Raw genomic sequence first — 25,444 nt, 5'->3', positions numbered from 1 at the left:
ATAGACATTTTGTTCTACAACATTGATTTCGATTATTAGTTAGTACGACTGATTAAGGAAACGCAATATGAAAACATCAGTTTAAAAATATATTTTTTATTAAAAACTGTATAATATAAAACATCATAATTATCTATCATCATTTATCAATATTTGGGAAAACCCACCGGACGGTCTAAGGTTATCTGGGTTCACCGATTGTCACAGTTAACAATTTTTTAATACCTACTCGTTCATAAGGTCACACATATACGAATAATTTCAATACATTTTTAATTAGTGCTAAATTATTAAATTTACAATATACATTGACTAAAATGTGTGACAATTTTTAATTAGCGTTACAAGTTATTTTGAGTGTACCTATTTAGAAATAGGCACATCTATTCTTGCATTTAACTCGTAATGTACTTAAATGGTGAAAAGTTAAAGATTGAGAGCAACAATTATCATGGACACTGGTGTTAGGACGTATTCGTGTAGTCTAGTGTACCCTCATCACCACTGACATTTGTGATAATATTAACTTCTGTTGGAGTCAGTCGACAACCGCATCCGCACACCAACACATCACTAAGAGATATATGGTATTGGTAAATCATATATTTAGTTTTAGTTAAGTACTTACATTGAAACTACTGCAGTTAAGTGCATTTCTTTTTAATTAACTGCAGCTCTACGGTACACAAAAAATAAAATTTTGACACATTTACCAAGATTCAGTCGAGAGCCTCTTTGTGATGCTTGATGGTCCCAATATTTAACAAGATTATATTTTTTAAAATGGCCTAAAACACACAACTTATATAAAACAATACTTATAACAAATTGTAACGTTATCGTAAAATACTATACAAACTACAATAATACCTTTTTCGACACATAGCATAATTAATGACAAAGGCTTAAAGTATGCTATTTATACGGCCCAATAGAAATATTTGTTATTATAATTAGCCACTAGATTAAAAACTAGACGTATAAGTCGGATCCATCAGGGCTCGTATATAGTAATTTCTATTTACCTAATCCCTGTTTGAGAATAATATGTCTTTTTGTATGTTATTGAGCGTAAAGCCCTACATGTCAAGCAGTACTGTTTATAACATAATTTATGGCTAGATCACTTGTTCACCCTCATAACACGGATGACTAAAGTAACTGTACAGTAGTGAGTACTGTTTGTGTAGTTGTGTTCTTACTAAGTAGGCCTGCTTTCACCGAACTTGCTGGTCGATCCAGTTATAATTGTGCACAACAACACAGATATATTTAGGTATTATCTCTTCCACTATGACACGATTCATACAAGTTCTGATTGGCCATGCATTATTATACACTCTATTTATTACTTCTCTGGTAACCCACGCGTCCACACATCTCATAGATACAAATATCAAGCAACTTCTGCGTCATTTATTGGTCTCATAACAATGTGGTTGTCTCATTTATTTCTACTGTTCTCGGAGTGGACGTGGTGGTGTGTGGTAGTGCCCTGTTATATATTTCTTCACAAGTTTTGCCTCTAAATGTGTTGTTATGGGCGTAGTGGGGCCATTTTTGTATCTCTCTGTATAGGTTGGTGCCAGGACTATATGAGGAAGCCAGATCTTTCGCTCCGACGACTTGGTAGTCTTTGTCTATATATCCAAGCTCGACACCCTTGTCTAATAACATTTGTGCTCTTTGCAGTTGTAGACTTGTCACTTTTGAGTAAGATGGTAAACCCTCGCGGTAGTCACCTGCACATAAATATTGATTTGTAATTATGTACCTACCTACCTTTGTCGTAAACATAGATAGACATCATATTAAATAGTAACAAACAAAATAATCGTGCAATTTTAAAAATACCAATATTAGAATATCAGATTTCTATTGTGTTAAAAATAACATATGTATAATGATTTAAGTAATCTTTATAGAATCTATCCACAGACCTGATATCATTACTAGTTTCTAGAAAAAATAATAGTTACATACCTATAAACGCTAAGCCAAGAGAGCAACGGTTGTATCCACTGGTGTGTGCACCAATTATCTCCCAACTACGGCCTTCATAAACTCTTCCTTCATTTCCTATCACGAAGTTATACCTGTAAAGAGAAAAAGAGTAGTTATCATAAAAAAGAGTAGTTATTATAGTAATCGATATTTTCGTGAAGTCGGTAGACTTCACAAAAAGGAGGAGGTACTATGTTCGGCTGTTTGTATGTTTTTTTTTGTATGTTTGTTCATCGAATACTCCGTCAATTGTCGACGGATTTTCAAAATTCTTTTTTTGTTCGAAAGTAGATAGTTCTGAGGTGGTCCCATTGTCACCAAGTTAGGATCTGATGATGGGATCGTAGAGAAATTGAGGGAACTCCTCAAATATTATAGGGAACTATTATAGTGATTTTGGTACATTAATCTAGAATTGAAGCATTTACAGTCAAAAAGTAACATTTGAAGAGGTGGAACTGATGAAGAAGACCAGAAATGGCCAATGGAACTTCATACTCACATAGAAATCACAATAAAGTTAATTAAGTGACTGTGACAATACAAATAAATAAAGTAGTTATTGAGATAGAGAATTTTAAAAGACTTTTTTAGTTGCGATACTGAGTATCGCAACTAAAAAGTGTGAAATAAAATACTTTTTACAAAAAAATAAACCGACTTCAATAAAAAAGTTAAAAATAACTTTAATTTCGGAAGTCGGTGTAACAAACAAATAATACCGAGAAACACCGACTTCCGAAATTAAAGTTATTTTTAACTTTTTTAGTGAAGTCGGTTTATTTTTTTGTAAAAAGTATTTTATTTCTCCTTTGGTAACTGTAACACAAAATTGGAGCGAGGGTCATGTTGCCAAAAAGAAGATGGCCGCTAAAGGCTAATGTTCAGTAGCTAATAAAAAAAAAAAATGGTTGGTAGGTTCTATCCCTTTTAGAACTAGTTTAGGTACTTACGGTAAATCGTATCCATAATGGGTGGTAAAATAATTCTGAAGGTTGACCATCTCAGCTGCGCAATTCACGAACAAATTGCACTCGGGACTGACAGTGTGAGCGATGATGATCAGTTTCACGGGGGTAAACTCAGTTTTCTCGTCATTTATGAACTTTGGTGCCAGCCACATCTTTTTGGTGATGTACCATTCGTGTGGAGCTGTAAGATAATAATTTATAAGTGTTAAGTGTGTACATAGGTAAGGTTGTGCCTTATGTAACAATACTTTAATAGGCTTGAAGAAAATATAGTAGTTAATCATGTTCATTTAGTTACCTACTTTACTTTTATCACTTATTTATTATCTACAGTCCCCGGCCACATTAAAAAACGCACCCCTTATTTTGTTCAATGGGTAAGTCAAAAATATTAGTGTATTTTTATTTAGGAAATATATTTTTCAGCTTTTTTATTTAAACGCACTAGTCTCCCGAAATTCTGCTTCGAATGGGAAACAATCTTTTAGTGTTTCATAATCCATTTATCGACGAGAGTTATTGCCACGCTAAGACCAAAATAGAAGCCGAGCAGTGGTGATACTGCGCGGGAGTATACTCACTCAATCACTTCTTCAATAAACGTTAATCTGCTTCAATGGCGTTCAGTTATCCTCGACAAAAATATTGTTTTCAATTCAAACCAATAGTTCTGTATTTCATGTAATACTGTATTTCCATATTTTGATAATAGATACAAATCCAAAACTTAGGTACAATTTTCCTCAAAAAATTAGATAGGTTTATTATTACACTCATATTTTTAAATGTTAAAGTACTGAATACACAGAATGAACTCCTAAATGAATTACAATCTGATAAAAAACAAGAAATCGTCTAATAATGTGGCCAGGGACTGTACAGTATACATAATCTATACTTACATATAATAATTCTTTAGAAGGGTCAATTCTGTACATTGAAAATATTGAAAACTAGACTCAGTTGCACGGCAAAAAATAAATAGCAGGGGGTGTTACTGTGAAAAATATGTGATAAAAATATGTGATTAAAAAAATTTTTGTCTGTCTGTCTGTATGTTCAGGCATCACGTGAAAACTAACGGTTCGATTTCGATGAAACTTGGTATAATTATACCTTACTATCGTGGGTATAAAATAGGATACTTTCTATCCTTGAAAAATACGTAGAAAAAATCTTTATTTTTCAGTTTTATTCTACAGAACGCGAGCTCAACAGCAGTAGCTCAATAGAGGGATCTCCTTAATTATTATGGGCCTCGCCGTATTTGGGTCCAATCAATAGATATTTATAAGATGCCATTGTCAGAGTTACTCAAAATGGAGAAATAAAACTTCCACGCGAGACCGACATACGCGCGGACGGAGTCGCGGGCGGAAGCTAGTTATAAATAAAGATATCTTACTTCTTAGGACTAGGTCGTGTTGTCCTTACACGTAAGTACTAAGTATTTACTATAATAATATTGCACGTTAGTACTAATGCGAAAGGGTTGGTGGCCACTGTCTTACAGACAGTTTCTTGTAAGATTTTTTGTTCCTATGTGCCAAACCTCAACGATAGAATTTAACTCGGTGCTAGGCCTTTTTATGACGGCACTCGATTAATTTGACTCCATGGTTGGTGCGGTGGCTGGGCAACCGGTTATAAATATAATATCAATACTCAAACATTAAACGTCTCGTGGCTTCGAAATTCGAATGTGCTTCGAATCGTGATGTGTAAGGTTAGCATGTGTTTATGTGTATGACAATTAGGGGAAAGTGGTGGAAACACGAACACCTAAGGGAAAATATAAATAAAACAGTGGAATCAAATCACAGAGTTTCTTTAATTATTGAATTATAAACTTTAGTTATCTAGTTAACGTATTACTAATCAACATCATATTTTTTTTTAATAAAATAAAACAAAATGACCAAAAAAGTGTTCAGTTTTACCCAACTGATGTCGGGTAAAGCCGAACACCAAGTGGGGTAATCACGTATTAACATTACTAAGGTAAATTGTAGTTTTTGGAACATTATAAGTATTTGCTGCTCTGCCAATGCTGAGTTTCTTGGTTTGAACATCGACTATAGCCTTTTTAGATCCTCTAAACTGTATTTAATTTCGGTTTTTCTTTTATAATTACGGGGCATCTGAAACAATTTATTTTATGTTTAGCATCATCAAAACCACCCGACAACATAGTTTAGTGCTATAAAGAAATCAACATAGACTGGAAAACACTATACCTTATTTGCAAGTGGGTAGTTGGAAAAACAAGATTAACAGAGAACTAACAAAAAAGACTGCCTCGTTGGTCGAGTGGTCGCAAGTGCGACTGCCGAACAAGGGGTCTCGGGTTCGATTCCCGGGTCGGGCAAAGTATTGCTGGGCTTTTTTCGGATTTTCGAAAATTTCTCAGTAGTTGTACGGAGTCTGGAATTGTGTCCAGGATATGGCAATAGGCTCACCCCCTATTACATGGGACTTATAACAAAAATGGTGAAAAGTGGGTGTACATTGTATAGCGGCATTACGTGCCGTAATGTGCACCTCTGCCTACCCCTTCGGGGATAAAAGGCGTGAAGTTGTGTGTGTGTGTGTAACAAAAAAGGAGAGAGGGGTAGTGCCGAACGTTCGAGATTACCCGAAAAAAATAAAATGGAAAAAATATTTTAGTTTATAAAACTTTTACCAAATGCGTCACTGTCATTTGAATGGTTAGTATGTAAGTTTCCCACTATGTAAAGGTTAAATAACTATTCTCAATAGAAATAAAGCTACACCAAGTTCAATTTATCAAAAACTTACATCAAAAGCATTGAAAATATTAAAATTGACATACCTTGAAAAGTACGTGTCTCCCGTGACGTTGACTGGCACTGGTGGTGGCGTGATCTTTGAGTTACCAGCGAGTGATATACGGCTATATCTTTCTAACATATTAAAAGTATTGGGTTCGGGTTTACCCCGCGTTCGCGTTTACCCCACTTTCCCCTATTTAAGGTTGTATTAATTTTATTACAATTAATAAGGCTGTCAAATCATAGCCATACGTGTGAGAATCTACGACGCCGAGTTTGTAAAATGGAAAGGTTAAAAAAACGTTTCTTACCGACATCTACCACAGCATTGGCATGCTTCTTAGAAACGACGGTGAAGTAAACTATTAAAATTATGCATACAGCCAGCACAACTATAGCGGCCGCGCACGACAGTCTTTCTGCTCTCGTTGTACTTTTCGCTATGTCCCATAAGTACCGAGGCAATGGTAAGTCTGAAATGAAATAAGAAGGTTTTAAATATAACACTTTTTTAATAATATACATAATAACACATTACAGAAGCGAGTAGGAACATTTTCTCATAAAGAGTATACTTCCAGACTATAAGCAGCAACTCGGTACGCATAGGTACCCTACGTGTAGACTGCAATTTCAAATTGGTACTACGAATTTCAAAACCGAAATACCCAGTAACACTTGTCTCTTGTAATTAACTCAGGTAGCAAACCCCAGGTGGTTAACATAAGCTCTAAAATGTGTCAAAATTCTATCTCTAGTAAGCAAATCTGCAGATAGATAGGTTATTGGAAATAGCAGTCGGTTGAAATATTTAATAATGATGTTGAAATGAACCACGAACCCACGGAATGTATCTAAGTGACCATACTTCTTGTTGCATGTAAGCATGTCCTGTTGAACATTAGTCAAACTAATTTAATTAAATCCAGATTACTGCCAGATCACAGAGTGTGAGATCGAAACAAACAAACAATCAAAACAGTAGATACACTTTGGCAGTTTTTAATAAAAGTTAGAATTTACCTTTTGAATCATGAGACAATCGGGAACTCTGGAAATTGTTTATTCAGTGCCTTGGCGTCTGATGTTTTCAAGTTGACAAGGTAATAGATATATGTAGATTAGATAGATAAGCATTAATGTTGGTCATACATAATCATAAGTCATAAGCCTCTTCTTGTATGGAGGTAAGTTCTGTCTATTTCAGCTAAAACCACTGTTAAAGACTTATCTATATCCTAGGCTTATTCTCTACGCGAAGCTGCAGACAACGTAACAGGTTACCGGGGCTCCAATTCAAAGCAGGAGAAGGAACGGGTGGTTTTTAGTCAGTAAGAGTCTGACACTCCTTTTGGCCTCACCCAAGGCGAGAGAAGTCATTGCATGACTTTGTCCAATCACCCTTTTTGATTGGAGAATCAATTGATTGAAATTATTAAGAAAATGGAGACTTTGATGGCTTATAACTTTTGAATGGTTTCATATTTTATAAATCTAAAACCATACTGACAAAGTTAATGATGAGATAAAGGGACTTCATGTTTAATTTTGGATGTACGATGCCAATCAGTGATTGAAAATTACCCCGAAATATGTAGGTATGGGGAACAGAACGACTAGAGCTATCTTAAGGCATTGGCATTCACTTCACTGTTGTACATATGTGAAGAAGAAATAAATACAATTTTATAATTGTTTATTTTTTATTAAGTATTTATTTAACCCATGGCACTTTCTCTAACTAACTTACTTGATCAAGTCTTAAAAAAATACTTAAGTCTCATTAAGGTAATTTTTTTGGTAAAGAACACTACTCGTATACAATTACTCGTAATCGTCGAAGGTACAAACTGAAAGTTTATTAAGTTTAAGTACCTCATTATAAGTTTACGTATAAGAAATCTCACCCTATATATGTAGGTATAGCCTATAGGTAAGCAAGAAATAAAATGGGCACATAGAAATATATAGAAACCGCATTTACGAAAAATAAAACATTATAATTAGTATTTACTTTATAAATACAAGCGATTATGACATTACTAAACTAACGACATAAGTGCCGTAAAACGGGGTGAATAGAATACCTACAAGGGGTGAATAGATACAGAAGAGGGCTAAATAAATATTGGGAAAATATTCTAATATCTATTCACCCCAATCCTATGTCTATTCACCGTTTGAATTCTGTTCACCCCGTTTTACCGTTACCTAAAGTAGGTTGCGAACGGCGATACGTCTACAATATAGGTATATTTTCACGCATGACACAATAATATGTATAATATATATACATATATATAAGACTGCCTTGTTGGCCGAGTGGTTGCAAGTGCGACTGGGTCTCGGGGTCTCGGGTTCGATTCCCGGGTCGGGCGAAGTATTACTGGGCTTTTTTCGGTTTTTCGAAAATTTCTCAGAGGTAGCACGGAGTCTGGAAATGTGCCCGGTATATGGCAATAGGCTCACCACCTATTACATGGGACTTACAACATAAATTGTGAAAAGTGGGTGTACACAGTGACATTACGTGGCATAATGTGCACCTCTGCCTACCCCTTCGGAGATTAAAGGCGTGACGATATGAATGAATTAATTATATATGTATCACATCTGCAATTGCAATTACTGTTGGTTTCTCTTATCATTTTATCGTTAGTAAATAAGTGTAAGGACATTACCTATCGATCAATTAACCCAAGCTATCGAGACAAACATGTAAACGGATTTTCATTCAATTAATAAGATATGCTATCAACAAGCATTTATTTTATTATCTCTGGTTTAATTATCTTCTCCTATTTATAAACATTGCCTATGATTTTTGTCAACATCATACCATAATATTCATTGAATACTAAAATTTGTTATAAATATTTATCTTTTCGTAGAATTTCTAATTAGCATGTTTTCCCGGTAGGTATTTATTCGGGTGTTATTTTGTTCTGTAGTGATTAATGCTATAGTATTAGTCGTTTGTATAGGTCATATAGTAAGTACCTAAGTAAGTTATTTCGACAGAAGGCCCCTTATCATAAATATAATGTTTTCCGCAAAAATGTTACAAAAACCGTGCAAGTTTGGGAATATAATTATGTACCTATAGCTACTATACATAAAGGTAATTAAGTACCTAATATACTGTAGGGTTATAGTAATATAGTCTAACCCAATCTTTAAGCGAACATTGCTTCTTTATCAAATATTATCATGGAAATAAGAAAAACGCAATTGTAATAAATCAACGGAATGAATATTTTATTTTTAAATTGGCACCTACATAGGTTTCTACGTAGTTGGTAGTTCGTAACATAATATGTACAATCACAGACTTAAAATTACACTGTGTAGATACGAAACACAAGCAAATTCACGGAGCAAACGATATGAACTTATCAATATTGGTCAAGTTTATTACAAAAATATTTTACATTAATCCGAGGATTTCACCTAAGCCTTTAAATCCGTGCCTTTTAACGCCATATATTGATATATCGCCGTGATGTGATCATCTACAGTGGAATAAAATATTTCGGGAATGTACCAACCTCAATGTGAGGCAATAAAATTTAATGCAACTCATGTTTACCTGTTATGAATCTCTATCCAATAAGTATAAATTCTAATTTCACAATGTATGGATAGCCGCTATGTATCAGATAACTTTGAAGAACGTAATTTGTATGAACTATTTGTCACATATAGTCCAGTCAAATAAGGTTAAATTAGGTAAGAATCTCGGAATGCGAGATACCCAGCTGTAATTTTGTATATACTTTTATTTATTTTTATTTATTTATTCTTTTTCCATATAAATTACATTACAATATACTAAGCCCCACAAAACCGTTTTAATAGTTTGACATTAGTACATAGTTAAATGTATCTACATAAGTAGGTATTATGTATCAGAGAAAAAGATTATAAAATAATTAGGTACATTACAACGTACATAAGTACCTGCCTCCTCTATCTAATTGATCAAGGACTTAGTGCATATAGGCACACTTAGTTATCATTAGAGATTAGGCACTGTATTTTTAGAACAACCTATTACATGAAAGTGGTTCGGGGATAAAATCTAAAACTATTAGTCATTATTAAAGATAAATAATATAAATAATCTTAGATTTTGTGATGAAATTCATAAGAAGAAGAAACTCGTAGGATATTAAAACCAAGAAAGGAAAAAAAAATACTGAAGTTTTTCTAATGTACTAGGTACCTAATTAAGGTACCTACCACCTAATTACTATGTGCCTGTGAACCCATGGTTCTAGGTTTGAGTTCGCATTGTCGAGAATTTTTATTGTGTAGGAAGGTTGACATATGACCTGGGGCCTTAGTCTGCTATTACAATTGTGTCTGAATGGTCGATCACTGAGCAGTGCGAGAGGGACGGAGCTATACAACCTACATAGCTCCGTCCCTCTCGCACTAATCGCAGACTAATACGTAATAGCAGACTAAGCCCCTGTAGGGTTAGTTTACTAAGAGGACCGGGTGCCTCCTTTAGGTGCAATGGTGACCACCGGGGAGGTTTTAGTGAGGCAAAAATCTCACACTCCCTAGTTTTTTCCCCAAGAAGCTAGGCGCCTTTTGAAGGTTCCCCCCCGTCAACAAAACAAGGTATTTTTATAGCTTATATTTATATTTGCGGTAGTCACATGTTTTGAGTAGTATCTCAAACGAATCAATCACATTATGGTTAGAATAAAACAAAAAGTGTTGGCAAGAAGAACATTTTAATTTCACCTCTCGCCATCACTTGCTACTCGGCAGCTATGTTAGTAAGGAGCGTGTTCGGACATGCAAAGGTGTATGTGTATTGAATTGTAAATTGAATTTGCTTTATTTTTCTATGAATTTTCTGTCCTTATTAATATTTAGATTTATTATACCGTTATTTGTAAATATTATAGAATTTTGAGGCGTAAATAAGATATTTTATAAGTTATTCAACTGGTACCAATGGGTATACATGATTTGGCTAGGTGTCCTCGTAATTGACCAGACCGTCAACGACCTGCTGCTACTTGAACGCTCTAATCTCCAGAACTACTGGTTCAAATTATATGATTATTTTTATGTTGGATAGTCCATTTATCGAGGAAGATTATAGGCTATAAAACATCACATTATGATTTCTAGCTGAGCAGCAGATGAAACTGAGTGGGAGCAACTAGTCACTACATAGACTAAAAAATTGCTTTCTACTGTCTGATCTCGATAATTTCTTGATAGGGAATAAAATTAATTTCATTATAAAAAGTATTCGTTCTTGTTTTTCTATGTATAATTTTACTGTGCTTAGGAATGGTTAACTTACGGTACACATTTAGTCAACAACTGGGGCCTGCTGGTCAAACTAGGATTAAATCCCAAAAAAAATATCACTTCCATAGTGAGATAGGTAATCTTCAAGTTTAATTTCGAGACTGCTAACAAAATTCGCTGAGGCTTTGTAAAACAGTTCGAATATAAAAAAAAACTTATTAAGTAAACATTTCAAAATGAGTTACCAAGTAAATTAAATGCACAATCATCTATGTATATCCTTCTATCTAAGTATCTACGAGTAAATAAGTATAGAACTTAACACTATCATTATTCTACATCTAAAATTGTATAACTAATTACATAGTCCATGTCATTAAATTGTATGACCAATCACAGTTTTTTCGTACATTATTTTAATGTCTTCATAAAAAGAGTTTCTTAAATTCATCACGTTCGGAGGCACGACGTTTTGTTAACAGGATTCCAGTGCTCGAAGTTGTGTAATTGTTCCACAAGATTAATTCCTGGCGTCCTCACTGCCCCTTGTACTTGGCAAGCACCATATAATGTGTAATCCGGCCTCAATACTTCCTTCCTCACCAGCTCTTCAAGCAGAACTTTTACATTGTCGAACTGTACTTGAGTTGGCTCTGAGTTCATGTAGTTTCCCATGAACATGACACTAACACCAATCGTATTCCACGATTTCACCATGGCTCCTATAACGTTTGCACCTCTGCCTTCAAATACTAGACCATTCCCACCAACTAGGAAATTCGGACCGATGTCATTCCATCCACGACGCTGGTGATCTCTTTGTATTTCCAATACGTCCTTTATGCAGTCATATTTTTCAGTGCAAAAGTCCATTGCAGAATGGCCGATGAGAACAAAAGACACCGGTAGGTTTAATATGTCTATTCCATAAGAAGGCATCGCGTGCCACTGGGCCCGTCGCAGGTACCACGGCTCCTTTATATCTAGCCAAATTAAAATAATTATTGAGTTTTCATCCCGAATTTGGTCTTGTTAGCAATATGACTCATTTGATGTTTATTATTCAATAATAACCAGTTAGTGGTGAGTTTGTTAGTAGACAGGGTAGAGCAGCAGTGTTAGTGGAAATATAGCGGGTTTGGGAGGATTGGAATCGTGTTCTAATGGACATTAAGCCTATTAGAGGCAGAAATCAAAATTTTACCTAGATCTAGACGTATTGCTTGTTTTGCCAGTGCAAAGTGGAAGATGAAGAATGTGAGGCCAGACGCAACAACGAAGGCCCAGCACACGAACACCGCGATGCTACAGCGGAGCCGCTTGGAGTTCTGGGGCGAGACCAGCTCGAGGCCCAGAATGCGGCCTGAAACATCACGAATATCGCGGATAGTAAACAATGTCCACGGATCAGACTAAAAGGAAAATAGCCTTAGCTGATGTGCAACCAGCGTCATTTACGCAAGTGTCCTTGTAGTAATAAAAACATTAGTTGAAATGTTTAGTTGAGAATCCGTCCATGTGTATAAGCAGACTTTGTACAAAACCCATGTTATTTAATTACTGTACACAGGTACATAGGTACCAGTTAACTACTCCCATCTAAAAGTAGGTTTGTTTTATTAGAAATTTGCAAAAAATCTTAGCATGTTTTCGTTTATTGTTTGTCAAATCTGACGTGCTCATGCAAGATTTTCGAACGGTCCAGTGTGAAGTAAGCTAGTTATATTTATTTTTGTACGTGGCCTCAAATGAGTGGTCATGTGATTAGTTGGCAAATAAAATTTCGGTAGGTATATGTCAACTTAAGCTAATTACCAAGGTTTTACGATCTGTGAATGAGAAATAGAGTTGCTACGAGTACCTAATTGACTGTGCTTGGTACTTTGCTGTCTAAATGAAACTTTAAGGAAAACAGCGCAGTGTGACAGAAGAATTATACACGCGGTTTGCAAATCGATCAATAAATAGGTTGTCAATTGGGCAATGGGCAGCTGTAGTTTTTAAACGGTAGACATACGCGTAATCCCAGACATTCCCAGTGTTATTCTAGATTTTAGTGCCATTTTTCCAGGAGGAGCTCAGTATAAAACAGTAGGTATAAACCTCATGCAGTATTTTAAAAATTGTATTACGTATTAAGGAAGCTATTTTCACTGGTACGCGAAGAGAAAACTTTGTACTCAATACATTTTAAGTATAATGTGTAATGAAGTGCTGACATAATATTGTAGGTAACAAAGAAAAGTAATATGGATAAATCTTACAAAGTACTTAACTAAATTAAATTAAAGTTTACAAATAAAATCATTAATTTTATAACAAAACATAACTTCACGCTGGTTATAACTAAACGAAAAGCCTAATAAAAACTAAAAAGAAGTATTGGTTTAAAATTAAAAGATTGAACATGAGTTACACAAAAATATACATTTTAAAGAGAATAATGCACTTTTTAGCTTAACTACTGAGCCTATTTCGCTCATTTCTCGTTTATTGTCAGCTAAGATGATAACAAATATGTGGTTTAAGTTAAGTCATAGGAGGCTTCCCCATACATTAGGTATATAAATCTCCTGATCAATTTGGATGACGGTGGCCAGTCTGTCTAACCAGACTAGCCTACTACGCAGGTGATACAATAGTGGGCAAGAGTTTGCGCAAAGATAGTTGCGCTCTCTGTTCCCTTAGTTTCAGAGAGTGTGCCCATCGGGGCTGGTCAGTACAAATCTGAGAACAGGTGTCACATCGGTTCCCTGTATTGTAGCGACAGACTGATCAGAGGGTGATTGACTGATAATATTCAGTTGAATCAATAGAGATTAGGTGCATATAAAAGTCTACCATTACATTAGTGACTAATTGACAGACGACGCACAGCTGAAGTTATTTACGCCGAGGAAGCTGGAGTTTGACGTATATCACTATATATTATGTATCTATACATATAAACATCAATTGCTTTTCGTCAGTCTAGCTAAAATTCGGGGCGGGACCTATTAGGCAAATTTTGGTCCAGTGAGGGTTTAAAAGGTGAAAAAAAAAAATGTTTGAAGCCGTAAGTGGTTTGCTAGTATTTAATAAAGATAGTGCTTACACTAAGGTACTAAAGCCCTACGAAAGGATTTTCCGAAGCGTTTACAGATATTTTGTGGGTACGAAGTAGTGAGTAATGCCTAGTTAGATTTATTAAGTGCATAAGTTTAAAACTCGGTATATTTGCATCTGCAAGTGATAACCATCTGGTTATTTGTAAAATCCAAGGAAAACATAAAAGTAAATGACTTCATACTCAGTCGTCTATTAATGCGACCTAGTCATAACAATCTTATCTATCATAATATACCTATCTCTAATTTGTTTTATAAATATATATGTTTATGCTAGTTAAACTACCATTAGTAAATAATGCATGAAGATATACAATTGTTTTATGACGCCTTGGTTTAGTACGGAAACATCTATCAATAATTGTGCATGTAGGTAACTACAATAAATAGATAAATTAGGACTATATTGCAATAAACATATTCATGTAATTGTTTTATTTATTTCAGTTATATTGTATTCATGAAAAGGATAAAACTATGTTGGTTATATAGTGCCAGCTCTTTCCTACACCAGCGCCTAACTACTGATATTTCAAGGAAAAATGTTGTTTGTTTAAATGTAAATGAAGAATCTCTATTGCAGTGAAACCTTGTTAAGTGAGACATCAAGGGGTCTTTAAATTCGTATTACTTATAGAGGTATTCCACTAACCCAGTGTCTCAGATAACCAGATATACTTAAATAAATATTTGTCTCATTTACAGAGGGTTCCATTAATAGAGGTGAAAATACAGGCTATTTCAGATCAAGAGGTGTGATTCTTAAATAAGACTATGTGTTATGTGCACATTGCAATTGAATAAGAATAAGTAAGTCGGCAAACAAAACGATGTAACTCAGTTACTGAGCTTTATGCATTTAAAATTCACTTTCTGTCTCAGTTATAGAGGTAACTATGATGATAAATTGAAAGAACGAATCCCAGATAAAGAGAATTGTTTTTCCCACTAATAGAGGTAATTCAGTGCAAATGTGTTGGGACCTTGGTATGAGTTCCAGTTGTGGAGGTTTCTCACTTATCCAGGTTCACTTAACCAAGTTTCACTGTATATCCTTAATAAGGATTTATTTAATTGTTATAAATATTTGAATAATAATAAAATTTAAAATAAATTGGTACATGTATTAATTTTTTGTGACCTGATGCAGTCACTGACAAAAAGCCGATTATGTTGGTTTGCAAGTTAACTTTGCATCCATCGGTACTGGATTGATCCGTACAACCAAACTGCTTCTTAATTTACTCGTAAGTTAGCTCTCTGTCTTGAAAAGAAAGAAAAATAGTCTGCGTTGTGACTGACAAGTGCCTAAGTGATTTACAGGTAAAATCATGTATGGCCGAAACGCTATAACGGCGCATTCCAATAACCTACCGATCGGCAGATTTGCCTACCAGAGGTAGAATTTTGACACATTTTGTATGGAGCTTATGTCATAATTCTATTGCTGGTAGGCAAATCTACCGATCGGTAGGTTATTGGAATGCGCCGTAAATGAAAAATCTTAGAGATGACGAAGGCTGACTTAACGGTACACTGAGCATAATAAAAATATACGGAAAAGCTGCTTTTTGGTACTAATATCCTAGAATGGTAGAATTCAATTAGCTGCTTCCAAGACTCGGGTTAATAATTAAATTATTATTAGTTACTATGCAAGTTAATAAGGTTTTAGAGAAAAGACAGAACAACCACCATGTATACAGGCTTGTTACAATTACGAGTTTAGTAACATTGGCAGATTATGTTATACATCATTAAAATCTTTGGTAAGTATACAGGTATAACACAAATATGACTTACCGAATGTCCCTTGCGTTGGGAAATTTGATGGGTAAAGGGTATAAACCAGTCTTATTTAACAAGAATGAACCACCGGAGTATTTATACTCATAGGTTACAAATATTTCAAAGAGACGCAAAGAGGAACACGGCATATAATAATAAACAATAAAAAAAAAATAGACAAATATGTGATTAACTGCCACACTCAGCCACATTTATTGATTACTTAAACTATTCCTTAGTAACGATTTTGTATCGAAAACAATTGCTAAGGACTGGGTTAAGTAACCATTAAATGACTCTGAGCGTGCAAGTAAGTAATTTAACTTTACAAAAAGGTTCAAACCTAATCGAATTATTCTTGTAAACGTTGGAAAATGGCGTTCCGCTAGTGTTGCCAAGACCCCTCTGTTGCTTTCATTATCTTGTCTCACCAGCAACCTAATATGATCTCCTTCATTTCTCTCGAAGGTCTCGTCATCATCGGACGGATTTTCAACTACACAAGATCGTAATTAATCAATTAAGATGGTATTATTATAATTACAAATAATATTATCCTAGTGACTTCACACATTTCAGTAAGCACTAAGCACAGACCACTTTAAAAATCTAGAATTTGGGAAAAAATTTTGTTTCCCTATCGGTTAAAATAACGCTACAAATGTACCTCCTATTGAAGCTGACGCTGACTTAGCTATAATTATATATTGATATATATTATAGTATAGCTTTCCAGATAATTAACAGAAATGAAACAACCCAAATGTAAATATTTTGTAATGTACCTAATACTACCTATTGTGGACATTGTCTATGGTATTTGTGATAATGTGTGTATATTATTTTTACTTACATTTATTTACATAAATTAATAAATATGTTATTATTATAACCGTAAAAAATTGATATATTATTTACGACGCCAGCTATTTGGCTACGGTTGATTATGATTATATAGGTATATGAACAAGAAAATTAACAAAAATCTATTTGATCTGCATTTGATGAATGTGGCGTAAAACAATATTTAGACCGATTATTATTAAAGGTATTATTATTCACCTTATTCCCATTGCAAAATTTGTAATATAATTATTACACTATAAACAGCATATTAATGCTGTTTTTGTTGTTTTGTGGTACCGTACCAGAATAACCTTTAATAAATGGAGACAACAAATAATATACATTATCTCAAAATCTCAGGTCTTTATGATCGTGATGCTGAGTTAGCTACATATATATACGATAATATATATTAATACAATATATTATAGCTAGGTCTGTGACGGCTTTAATACTCTGAAAAATAAGTCAAAGTTTTAAAAGCATATCATTAGTTGTGTTTTTTTTAATAATGTGAAACATCAAGCTTGTTGAGACAAAGATGAATTATTTTAGTTAGTTAGATACCTCAAATTGTACGCATGCCCAAAGGATAACAGTGAACCGAATGAGGTAAATACACGATGTATACCAAGGTTATAGTTGGTATATAATAATATAAAATTAATTCTAACTTCAATGCATATTGAAAAGTCAATTTGAGTTCAAAATATTCTAAAAAAAAAAAAAATTTTTCTTTATTTTTTCTTTTCAGATTTATGGTACTTTAAGCGACAGCAGATATCTTTGTCTTATAAAAAAAAACTATTGGTTTAATAGGAAGTTGTCTTTAAACTAACTGTGATAGTGAAATAACAATGACTTTGATTATTAGTTTTAATTCTGTAACAATACACCAGTTTGACCTTCCTTCATATCACGAATGATAGTGCACTTGTGTGTATTATACAATTGTTTTATCGTACAAATATATGTATGTAACTTTGATTTAGTTAAGTATCCAATACACTGATTATGCTTTTGGCATGCACTATTGTAATTTTAAAATTAATAATTATTTAATAAAATAAATTAAATTATTAAACTAAGTTATAAATTAATTACTTATATTAATTGTAATTATAATTAATTATATTCATTAGAAGTGAATTAGAAGTACTAGGTATATTAGAATACACACCATTTCTGCACAGCATTTTATTTTTTTATTTTATTGAACAACGGTCACGTTCAGGGCTAACTCAACTAATCACTGTAACTAAACTCATTAGACGTGAGTTTTTATTTGATTCATATTTGGTTATCTGCGATAACTCCGGTAATTTACTGTAAAGTTAGATAAATTTTATATTGTTTAAAAATTAGAAAGTTAAATTGACCCAGTGATAACAAATAGATAAGGGAGTAGGACAGTTTAGCTTATCAGTAATCGTAGAACAATATTAACAATTACACTTTGCCTAATTTGATAACGTAATCAATTAAGTACCTACGTTAAAAATAAAGTCATTGTGTGTATGCAAATTGAAACGTAATGCATTTACAAAAGATTATTATATTGTTATCATATTTACCTACTTACCTTAATCCTAATTTCTGGAAGGTTTTTAGTTTAGGTCAAAATCATTGTCTGAGTGACAACTTGATTTTACTGTAGATTAATAAATACATGTTATGTACTTAGTTTATGTGTACACATAAAGTTTCTCTATTACATATATGTATAACTTTTCTAGAATTTTCTTTATACGTTTACGAAGAGATAGTCTACTTTACAGCTTGAGTTAGATTGATCTCAGGACTTGCGTTCGTGACGAGTACATCAACAGGCTATAAGTAAGTGGCCACTGCTGACCAAAGGCTTCTTCTCGCTCGGAGAAGGTTTGAGCATTTATCACTAGGCTTGCTCAATGCGGGTTGGCCTGACTTAAATAACAGACAATGTAGGTTCATGATTTTCCTCGTAGGATTAGACTAAATTTTCACTTATTTTCATTCATTATCTCGTTTATTTTTTTATAAGCCTAATTAATATTAGTCGATTATAATCTTAGGTAACAATAAAATCCCCTAAAAATTATCTATAGCTGAGGTAATGAGTAATTAGACTATATTTTAAGTCATCAAACAATAATTAAGTATTATGTTTTTGTTATTTTTTAATACATAGTAGGTATTTCATGCACGCAATTGTTGTTTCATGTCAGTTTTCTTTAAGGGCGTGGTATCACTCCGGCCGAGCCGGCCCATTCGGGCCAAAGCATGGCTCTCTCACACTTATAGCATTAAACAAGTTATATTTAGTATTTTTTTTTGTTTCATAAGGCGCGACAATTCGGAGTGCTTTTTAGTCAGTAAGAGTTTGAGATTTCAGAGGATTTTAGGATAAAAAGATTTGGGTATGAGAATGGCACATAAGGTACATTTTCCCACAGAACATTAAACATCTGGCTCAATGCACCGGTCGTTCAAATACCCTCATTCTGAATTATTCAATAAGCCTGTATTGTTACTCTAAGCACCTAAGAAAGTACTCGAGGCAATTTCAATCAATTGTTGCATAATGTTTATTATTACATATCTCACACGTGAAATTCAAGTTGATAATTTATTATATGATAGATCACTTGTCCTAAATAATTACTAACGAAAATAAAGTACCTATGATTTATTAATTTGGTATGCAGGCTTAAATGATATTATTTATCAAAAACGAAATGGGTTTTTAAAAAAAAATAATGATAATGCACTTCATCACATAAAAATTTCATGCGTGATGCAAAGGTGTTTCTTTCGTGATCATTGTATGACATTTAGGGGAAGATTATGTCCAGCAGTGAATGACTCGGTGGAAGTCGTGGATATGGCATGCATTTACACATGCAGATATGATATGGAATGCATTTTCCAAAACTGTCAAATACCAAGCTGAATAAAATATAAGTGTACTAGGATATCATAAAACTGATATTAATAAATCGAAAAGCTACATTTTACTACAAGCAACCACGACGTATGAAGAATGCTGAAAGAGTAAGAACAGGCCAAGGATCTAGGTTAGGTAGGTATGTCACTTTTTTGCATTTAAAAGTTCTAGGAGCCACCATTACAGTTTATTCTTGTTTTTCTTCGTTTTCATATAACGACGAATCAAGTAATGATAATTAGCCGGTTAATACAATAATGCGAGCGTTGAAGAGCGTCATCCCTATCTACGTATCATGTCCTTATCTCAGAAAATGCAAGGCCATAAGGAGGGGCAAAGATCACTCATGCGAAACCCTGAATAAAAAAAATACTGGGAACAAATTCATACAGAAAATAGCAAAAATATGTACCTAGTTGAGTATGATTATTGTCAACATTTTATCTATGTTATATCTATACTAATATATAAAGCTGAAGAGTTTGTGTTTGCATGATAATTATTTCAGTGTTGGATAGCCCACTTATCGAGAAAGTCTACGCTGTAAAACATCACGCTACTGTCAGCGAGGAGCGGGAGAAACCGCGTGGGAGTAGCTACTACATGATAACAGATAAGCAGTACCATTCGACTCAGGATCTATCAAAATTGAACGTATTGCCAGTTATCAAGTTGTTTTAGCCAAGTCCAATATTAATTAGAAAGCATATCTCCTTAGGTCAGTCTTCCGTGTGACAAATATAACGCAAGCAGTAAACATTAGGTAGATACGTCTTTATCTTTCCCTATCGGCAGTTGGATAGCTTAAAATATTTAGTCCATTTCAGTCCACTGCTGGCCTATGTTTTTTTTAACATTGCACCACAATAGGATTTTCTCCTGTGTCGTGGGTGCGTTTACAAATATGTATACAATTTCACGTGAACATCCACCACCCAGGCCCGAAACAATAATTTGTGGATCACACAAAGAGTTGTTCCGTGCGGGAATCGAACCAGCTACAGGTTGCGTGACAGACCACAGGCACGGTTGCCAATTATTAGACTATAGATTTGTGATAATCAGTCAAAAGGGTTTATCAGAGAACGGAGCTGCCCAGTCTCCATCTAATGTGTCTGCTTTTCCGATTCCTCCTACCTTCGAGAGGAGTCGGGGTTGTTGTGCTAATGTATTTTCCTAAGACACACAGCAACACACGGAATATTTTTCAAAAAAAGTATTTATAAGCTTCTAATAAATATGAGTACCGTATTAAATTTATTGTCACTTTATGAAAATAATCCACTTTCATATCCGCGTGATATCGTTGCGCCTATTCCAAAATAATCGTTAATTTACTTGTTATCTTGTGCGCTGTAAAAAGCGTATATTATTGAGGTGATAGATAATACCAAATAGTGTGTACTGTATAACTTGTGATGATAACCTTCTAACTTGGGGGTGCTCTGTGATAGAGCATAATGTATCAAAATTAAAATCATCTCCTGAAGTGGTGAAGATATGATAGTAACCAATAAGATAAATTGAGCTTATAATTATTTCATTTTTGCTTATTTGGCCGCAAGCAAAATTGCCGAGCAAAGGATTTAGTGCTTTATTCCAGGACGAGCAAAGTATTATTATTATTCGATTTTCAGCGCTTCAAAGCCCAGAATCTAGACCTGTGCTGATAAATGGCTGAAAATTCCCCTTCCCCTCTTTTTCATTCGCCTCATCACCTTTGACTACATCTTAAAAAGATTATTAAAAAGAAGTCATGTTGTATTTATCTATGTTGTTGTTGTTTAGAGTTTATCTTACTGAGAATTTCGCAACTAACAAACCCAAGTTATATTTTTGCTTAATGCGACGCAGAAATCGACGCAAGCATTAGGTAGTATAACTAATTCTATTAGTCAAAAGCCCTATTTGATCGACAAGATACGAGATCTTTGAGGAAATTGTGGTAGATCATGTATTAAATCAAAAGCTGCTGCTCCTTATAGTTTGTCTTGTACGGTATTGATAATAGTGTAGGTACAAGTTATGGTCGCCTAATATGACTTTTTCCAAGTTATATGTATTTTCTAAGATTATTTAGACACCACTGACAAGACAAACGTTGAAACCTGAACTTGTCTATACTTACTAATATTATAAAGAAGTAATTTTGTAAGTGTGTATGTAATGGATAATCTCTGGAACTAATGATCCAAGCCTAAAATTTTGTTCACTGGTACAAAGCTACATTATTCCTGAGTGCATTTATTACATTTCAGGCTATAAATTATCTATAATATAAAAATAAGTCGAGTTTTCCTTCCTAAAGCTATAACATCAGAACTCACAAACCGTTTTCCACGGTTTTGCATTCGTTGGAAAGGTTTTGAGCTCCGCGATGTTTATAGCAAAGAAAATTCGGGAAAAATTCTGACATTTCTTGTTCTTTGCATCATAATCTAATATATCATAAATAATAATCATTCAATGTTTCTGAGTGCGGCAGTGTATTAATAAGTACTTTGTATTTTGCCAGTCACGCTTAGACAACTGCAATCCAACAAAAATAACCTCAATATAAAAACTGCACTATAGCGATCAACGTTGCCCTTGGATACCTCTGGTAGTCTGGTAACACCAAATGAGTCACAAGTGCATCTGCGTTGTGCATTCGTTTTTGGGGAAGAGAGTGGTTCATAAAATTGGTGTAATGAAATGGGTACCTATTTATTACTTTCCTATCTATTACTCAATTACATGAGTTAATTGAATTGTCCAAATATTAAAATTAGTGTCTCTTGAAAGGTATTTTTATTGGGATTTCCTTATTCTTTATTATTGGAAATACTTAGTAAGAAATAGCGTAGATTTGTTTTTTTATGGTATGGCAGGCAAATGAGCAGACGGGTGACCTGGGGCTTAGTCGTTAGCAGACTAAGGCCCCTGATTGACGTGATTACAATGAATGAGTAAAATACATTTCATATTTTGTAATTTGAATAAAGCCATGAATGTGCTAACTGTATTATTGACGTGATTACAGTAATGACATAATTTCATTCTTAGACAACTAATTCATCGTATGTATTACATAAAATGAGCTATACAGAAAAATAATTTAGGTGTGGCAAAATTTTAATATGATATTCATTAAGTAAATTTAATATCTACAAATCCTATCATATTTGTGTAAGTATACATATGTCCCGAGAGAAAAATTGAATCTTCGTTATGTTATTGAACACTACTTTTTTGAAAGAACACGTCTTACGGTTGCTTAAAGGTAGGCGCAACATTACACTGTCTCTCTCACACTCATGCACTATAGTAAGATGACGTCATAGTTGTTGTTATGCATCCATTTTGTTACTGTTAATAATATTATGGGCTAGCCCCGCGACATATTCTTAACCTCCGAATTTGTGATGACAGAATGGATTAGTGATTAGTCATAACTCTACCTACTTGATCTTCGAATATTTTTAAATTGTAGTATTTCTAGATTTACTGTATAATGTATGTATGTATTTAAAATGTGAAGAGGAAACTGAACAAATACATTATGTTATCATGCCGGTACTATAGCATACGTGTACATATTATACTTTGGCTACGCATATGAATCGAAGGTGTGAGCAGGTAGGTATACTGATTCATATTATTTTGGACTACTTCTGTTACTTTTGAGCAAAAACAGTAATAGTTAACTGTTTAAAAGGAGAAGCATTTATTGCACTCAAACTTTATCGCCACATTGTCTGCGTGTCGGGGTGAAAAAAAACAATTGTGTTCTTATTTACTTTTTTTGACGTTGATAAGTCTGTGTTTGGCCACCAACCCGCTTACTGCCAGGACGGCGAACCAACGATGTGGCCGAAGACGGAGCACACAGAAATAATAACAGAAATCATCAACGTTTACCTACACAATATTAATTAGTCATCTTTAGACGTATCCAATCGTGCATCAGCAGTAAAGCTAATTGATCGAATAAGTTCAACTATCTATATGACCTAGGTATTCCCAGGGTGATAAGGCAATACCTAATCGATATTCTGTAAACGTAAGATGTTGGTTATGAAACCATTGTTATAAGTCTTGCCCGTCTTAATGTTTTTCCCGTGTGACGTTCCAAGCAGCCATGTTTGATCTTTGTTTATTCCAACATTTAAAGGTGCGTTCATACGCACTGGACATGCAAGTGGTCCGTGTTGCACACTCATGTCAAAAACCTGTCCCGTTGTTCATAATCAGCCTTATATTACACGGTATAAGATTCATATGTGCCTATGTTCTTTTGGTTAATCCAAAATGATTCTAAACACGAATATAATTAAATTAACAAGTACGGGTTTCTAAATATGTAGTAGGTAAACACTTAGCTTAGGTTAGAGCGCATCAACTTCTTGGTATCAGATGTTATTGTCAAGGTCAGACAACGAGTCGAAGCAATTATTATTTTATGAAATCTAAGTACATATAAGACACAAATAAGAAACTATTAAAAGGCGTTTATGTCCACATTAAACACTTAGATTATATTCCATGTGTTATGAATTTATGATGTCCTTATCGCTCGTAGTATATCCACACATCATTTATGTCTATGACTTCTCAAGAGAAACAAATAAAAACTACAACAAAACATACCTACCTAAATCTTGTTGGCCCAAAAAAGAACCTAATACGAGTTTGGTAATCATTAAAAAAATGTTATCGTTAAACTCATCTCAGCTCTATAAACAATATTATGTTGAATACTTATGAAGAAACTATTACCTAAAGCAGGAAAATATGAACTAATTATTTCGCTAAACATGACGGCATAGCTTCCACAGAAAAGGATCATACATACGAGAAACATAATAATATGCAGGCAAAACGGACGCATTTTGAAGTTATCATAACAAGGTGGTGCCAATATAAATAAAATTAATGTGCGCAAGCTCCGATATGTGTAAATATCGCAATATGTGGATGTGAACAGAGCGGGTCGGCAAACAGCACGCTGAGGAAATCGCTTTGTTTACATAGATGTGATTAAATGCTCACCTTTGACCACCTCGGTGTTGTCGATGTTCTGGGTGACCGACACAAACTTGGGCCCGATGTGCAGGCGCGAGGACTTGGTGACGTTGATGTTGGTGACGCCGGGCTGCGCGCGCGACGCCGCCTCGATCACCCGGTCGTCCAGCACCACCACCTCGGCACCGGGCGACCGGCCCATGGCCACCTCGTGGCTGGGCAGCTCGCGCCGAGGGTCCCCTTCGTTCCACATCGCCGACATAGACTGTTTATCGTACTCTGTGACGGTCGTGGAAAACCCGACCACAAAGGCGTGACGTAATCTGATGATTAACTGTTCGGACGTCAACTCGCTTCGTTGTCCGCAGCGCGACTAACTTCGCGGCTTTGAATGCGGCTGCCATTGATAAGTTTAGCAACCCAGTGTTTTATTCGCTTATCTGCATTCTCTTTAGCGAGCAGATACTTAAAGTTGGTAATCACTAATATTATAATTTTATCTCATTCTTATTTTTTCTTGAAATACTTACTTTTATTATTGGAATATTCTAAATAAATATAAAGTTTGGTTCATATTCAATTAGGTACGACGGCACCATTAGAAGTTTTATCACTAATTACGTTATCAGCTCGTCTGGTGATAAAAAAGCAAAGTGAAACAAGTGTAACAAGTTTTCATAGATAGGTAGCCTTTGCTGTAGATACATTGTTATAGGTATGTAATTTGCA

General features: G+C 34.4%; 1 protein-coding gene across 4 annotated transcripts; it reads right to left on the bottom strand.

The window, feature by feature from the left end:
* Positions 1 to 80: 80 nt before the first annotated feature.
* LOC118261817 (peptidoglycan-recognition protein 3) lies at positions 81 to 25,109 on the bottom strand. 4 transcript variants are annotated; one of them, XM_035572788.2, is made up of 6 exons: positions 24,743 to 25,109; positions 12,249 to 12,407; positions 6,079 to 6,240; positions 2,958 to 3,156; positions 1,984 to 2,096; positions 81 to 1,742 (listed from the first exon to the last, which is right to left on the bottom strand). In XM_035572788.2, the coding sequence occupies exons 1-6, from the start codon at positions 24,975 to 24,977 to the stop codon at positions 1,426 to 1,428; spliced, it is 1,185 nt and encodes a 394-aa protein (XP_035428681.2). In that variant the 5' UTR covers positions 24,978 to 25,109; the 3' UTR covers positions 81 to 1,425. The 4 variants fall into 4 exon arrangements, with proteins under 4 accessions (XP_035428681.2, XP_035428702.1, XP_035428710.1 ...); XM_035572809.2 differs by lacking the exon at positions 24,743 to 25,109 and adding an exon at positions 17,966 to 18,123; XM_035572817.2 differs by lacking the exons at positions 12,249 to 12,407; positions 24,743 to 25,109 and adding exons at positions 16,283 to 16,435; positions 17,966 to 18,111.
* Between the last annotated feature and the right edge of the window lie 335 nt (positions 25,110 to 25,444).

The sequence above is a fragment of the Spodoptera frugiperda genome, chromosome 25, assembly GCF_023101765.2.
Source record: "Spodoptera frugiperda isolate SF20-4 chromosome 25, AGI-APGP_CSIRO_Sfru_2.0, whole genome shotgun sequence".
NCBI classification, from domain to species: domain Eukaryota; kingdom Metazoa; phylum Arthropoda; class Insecta; order Lepidoptera; family Noctuidae; genus Spodoptera; species Spodoptera frugiperda.
The sequence above is the reverse complement of the archived record's forward strand: the minus strand, read 5'-3'. Positions and strand labels throughout refer to the sequence as shown.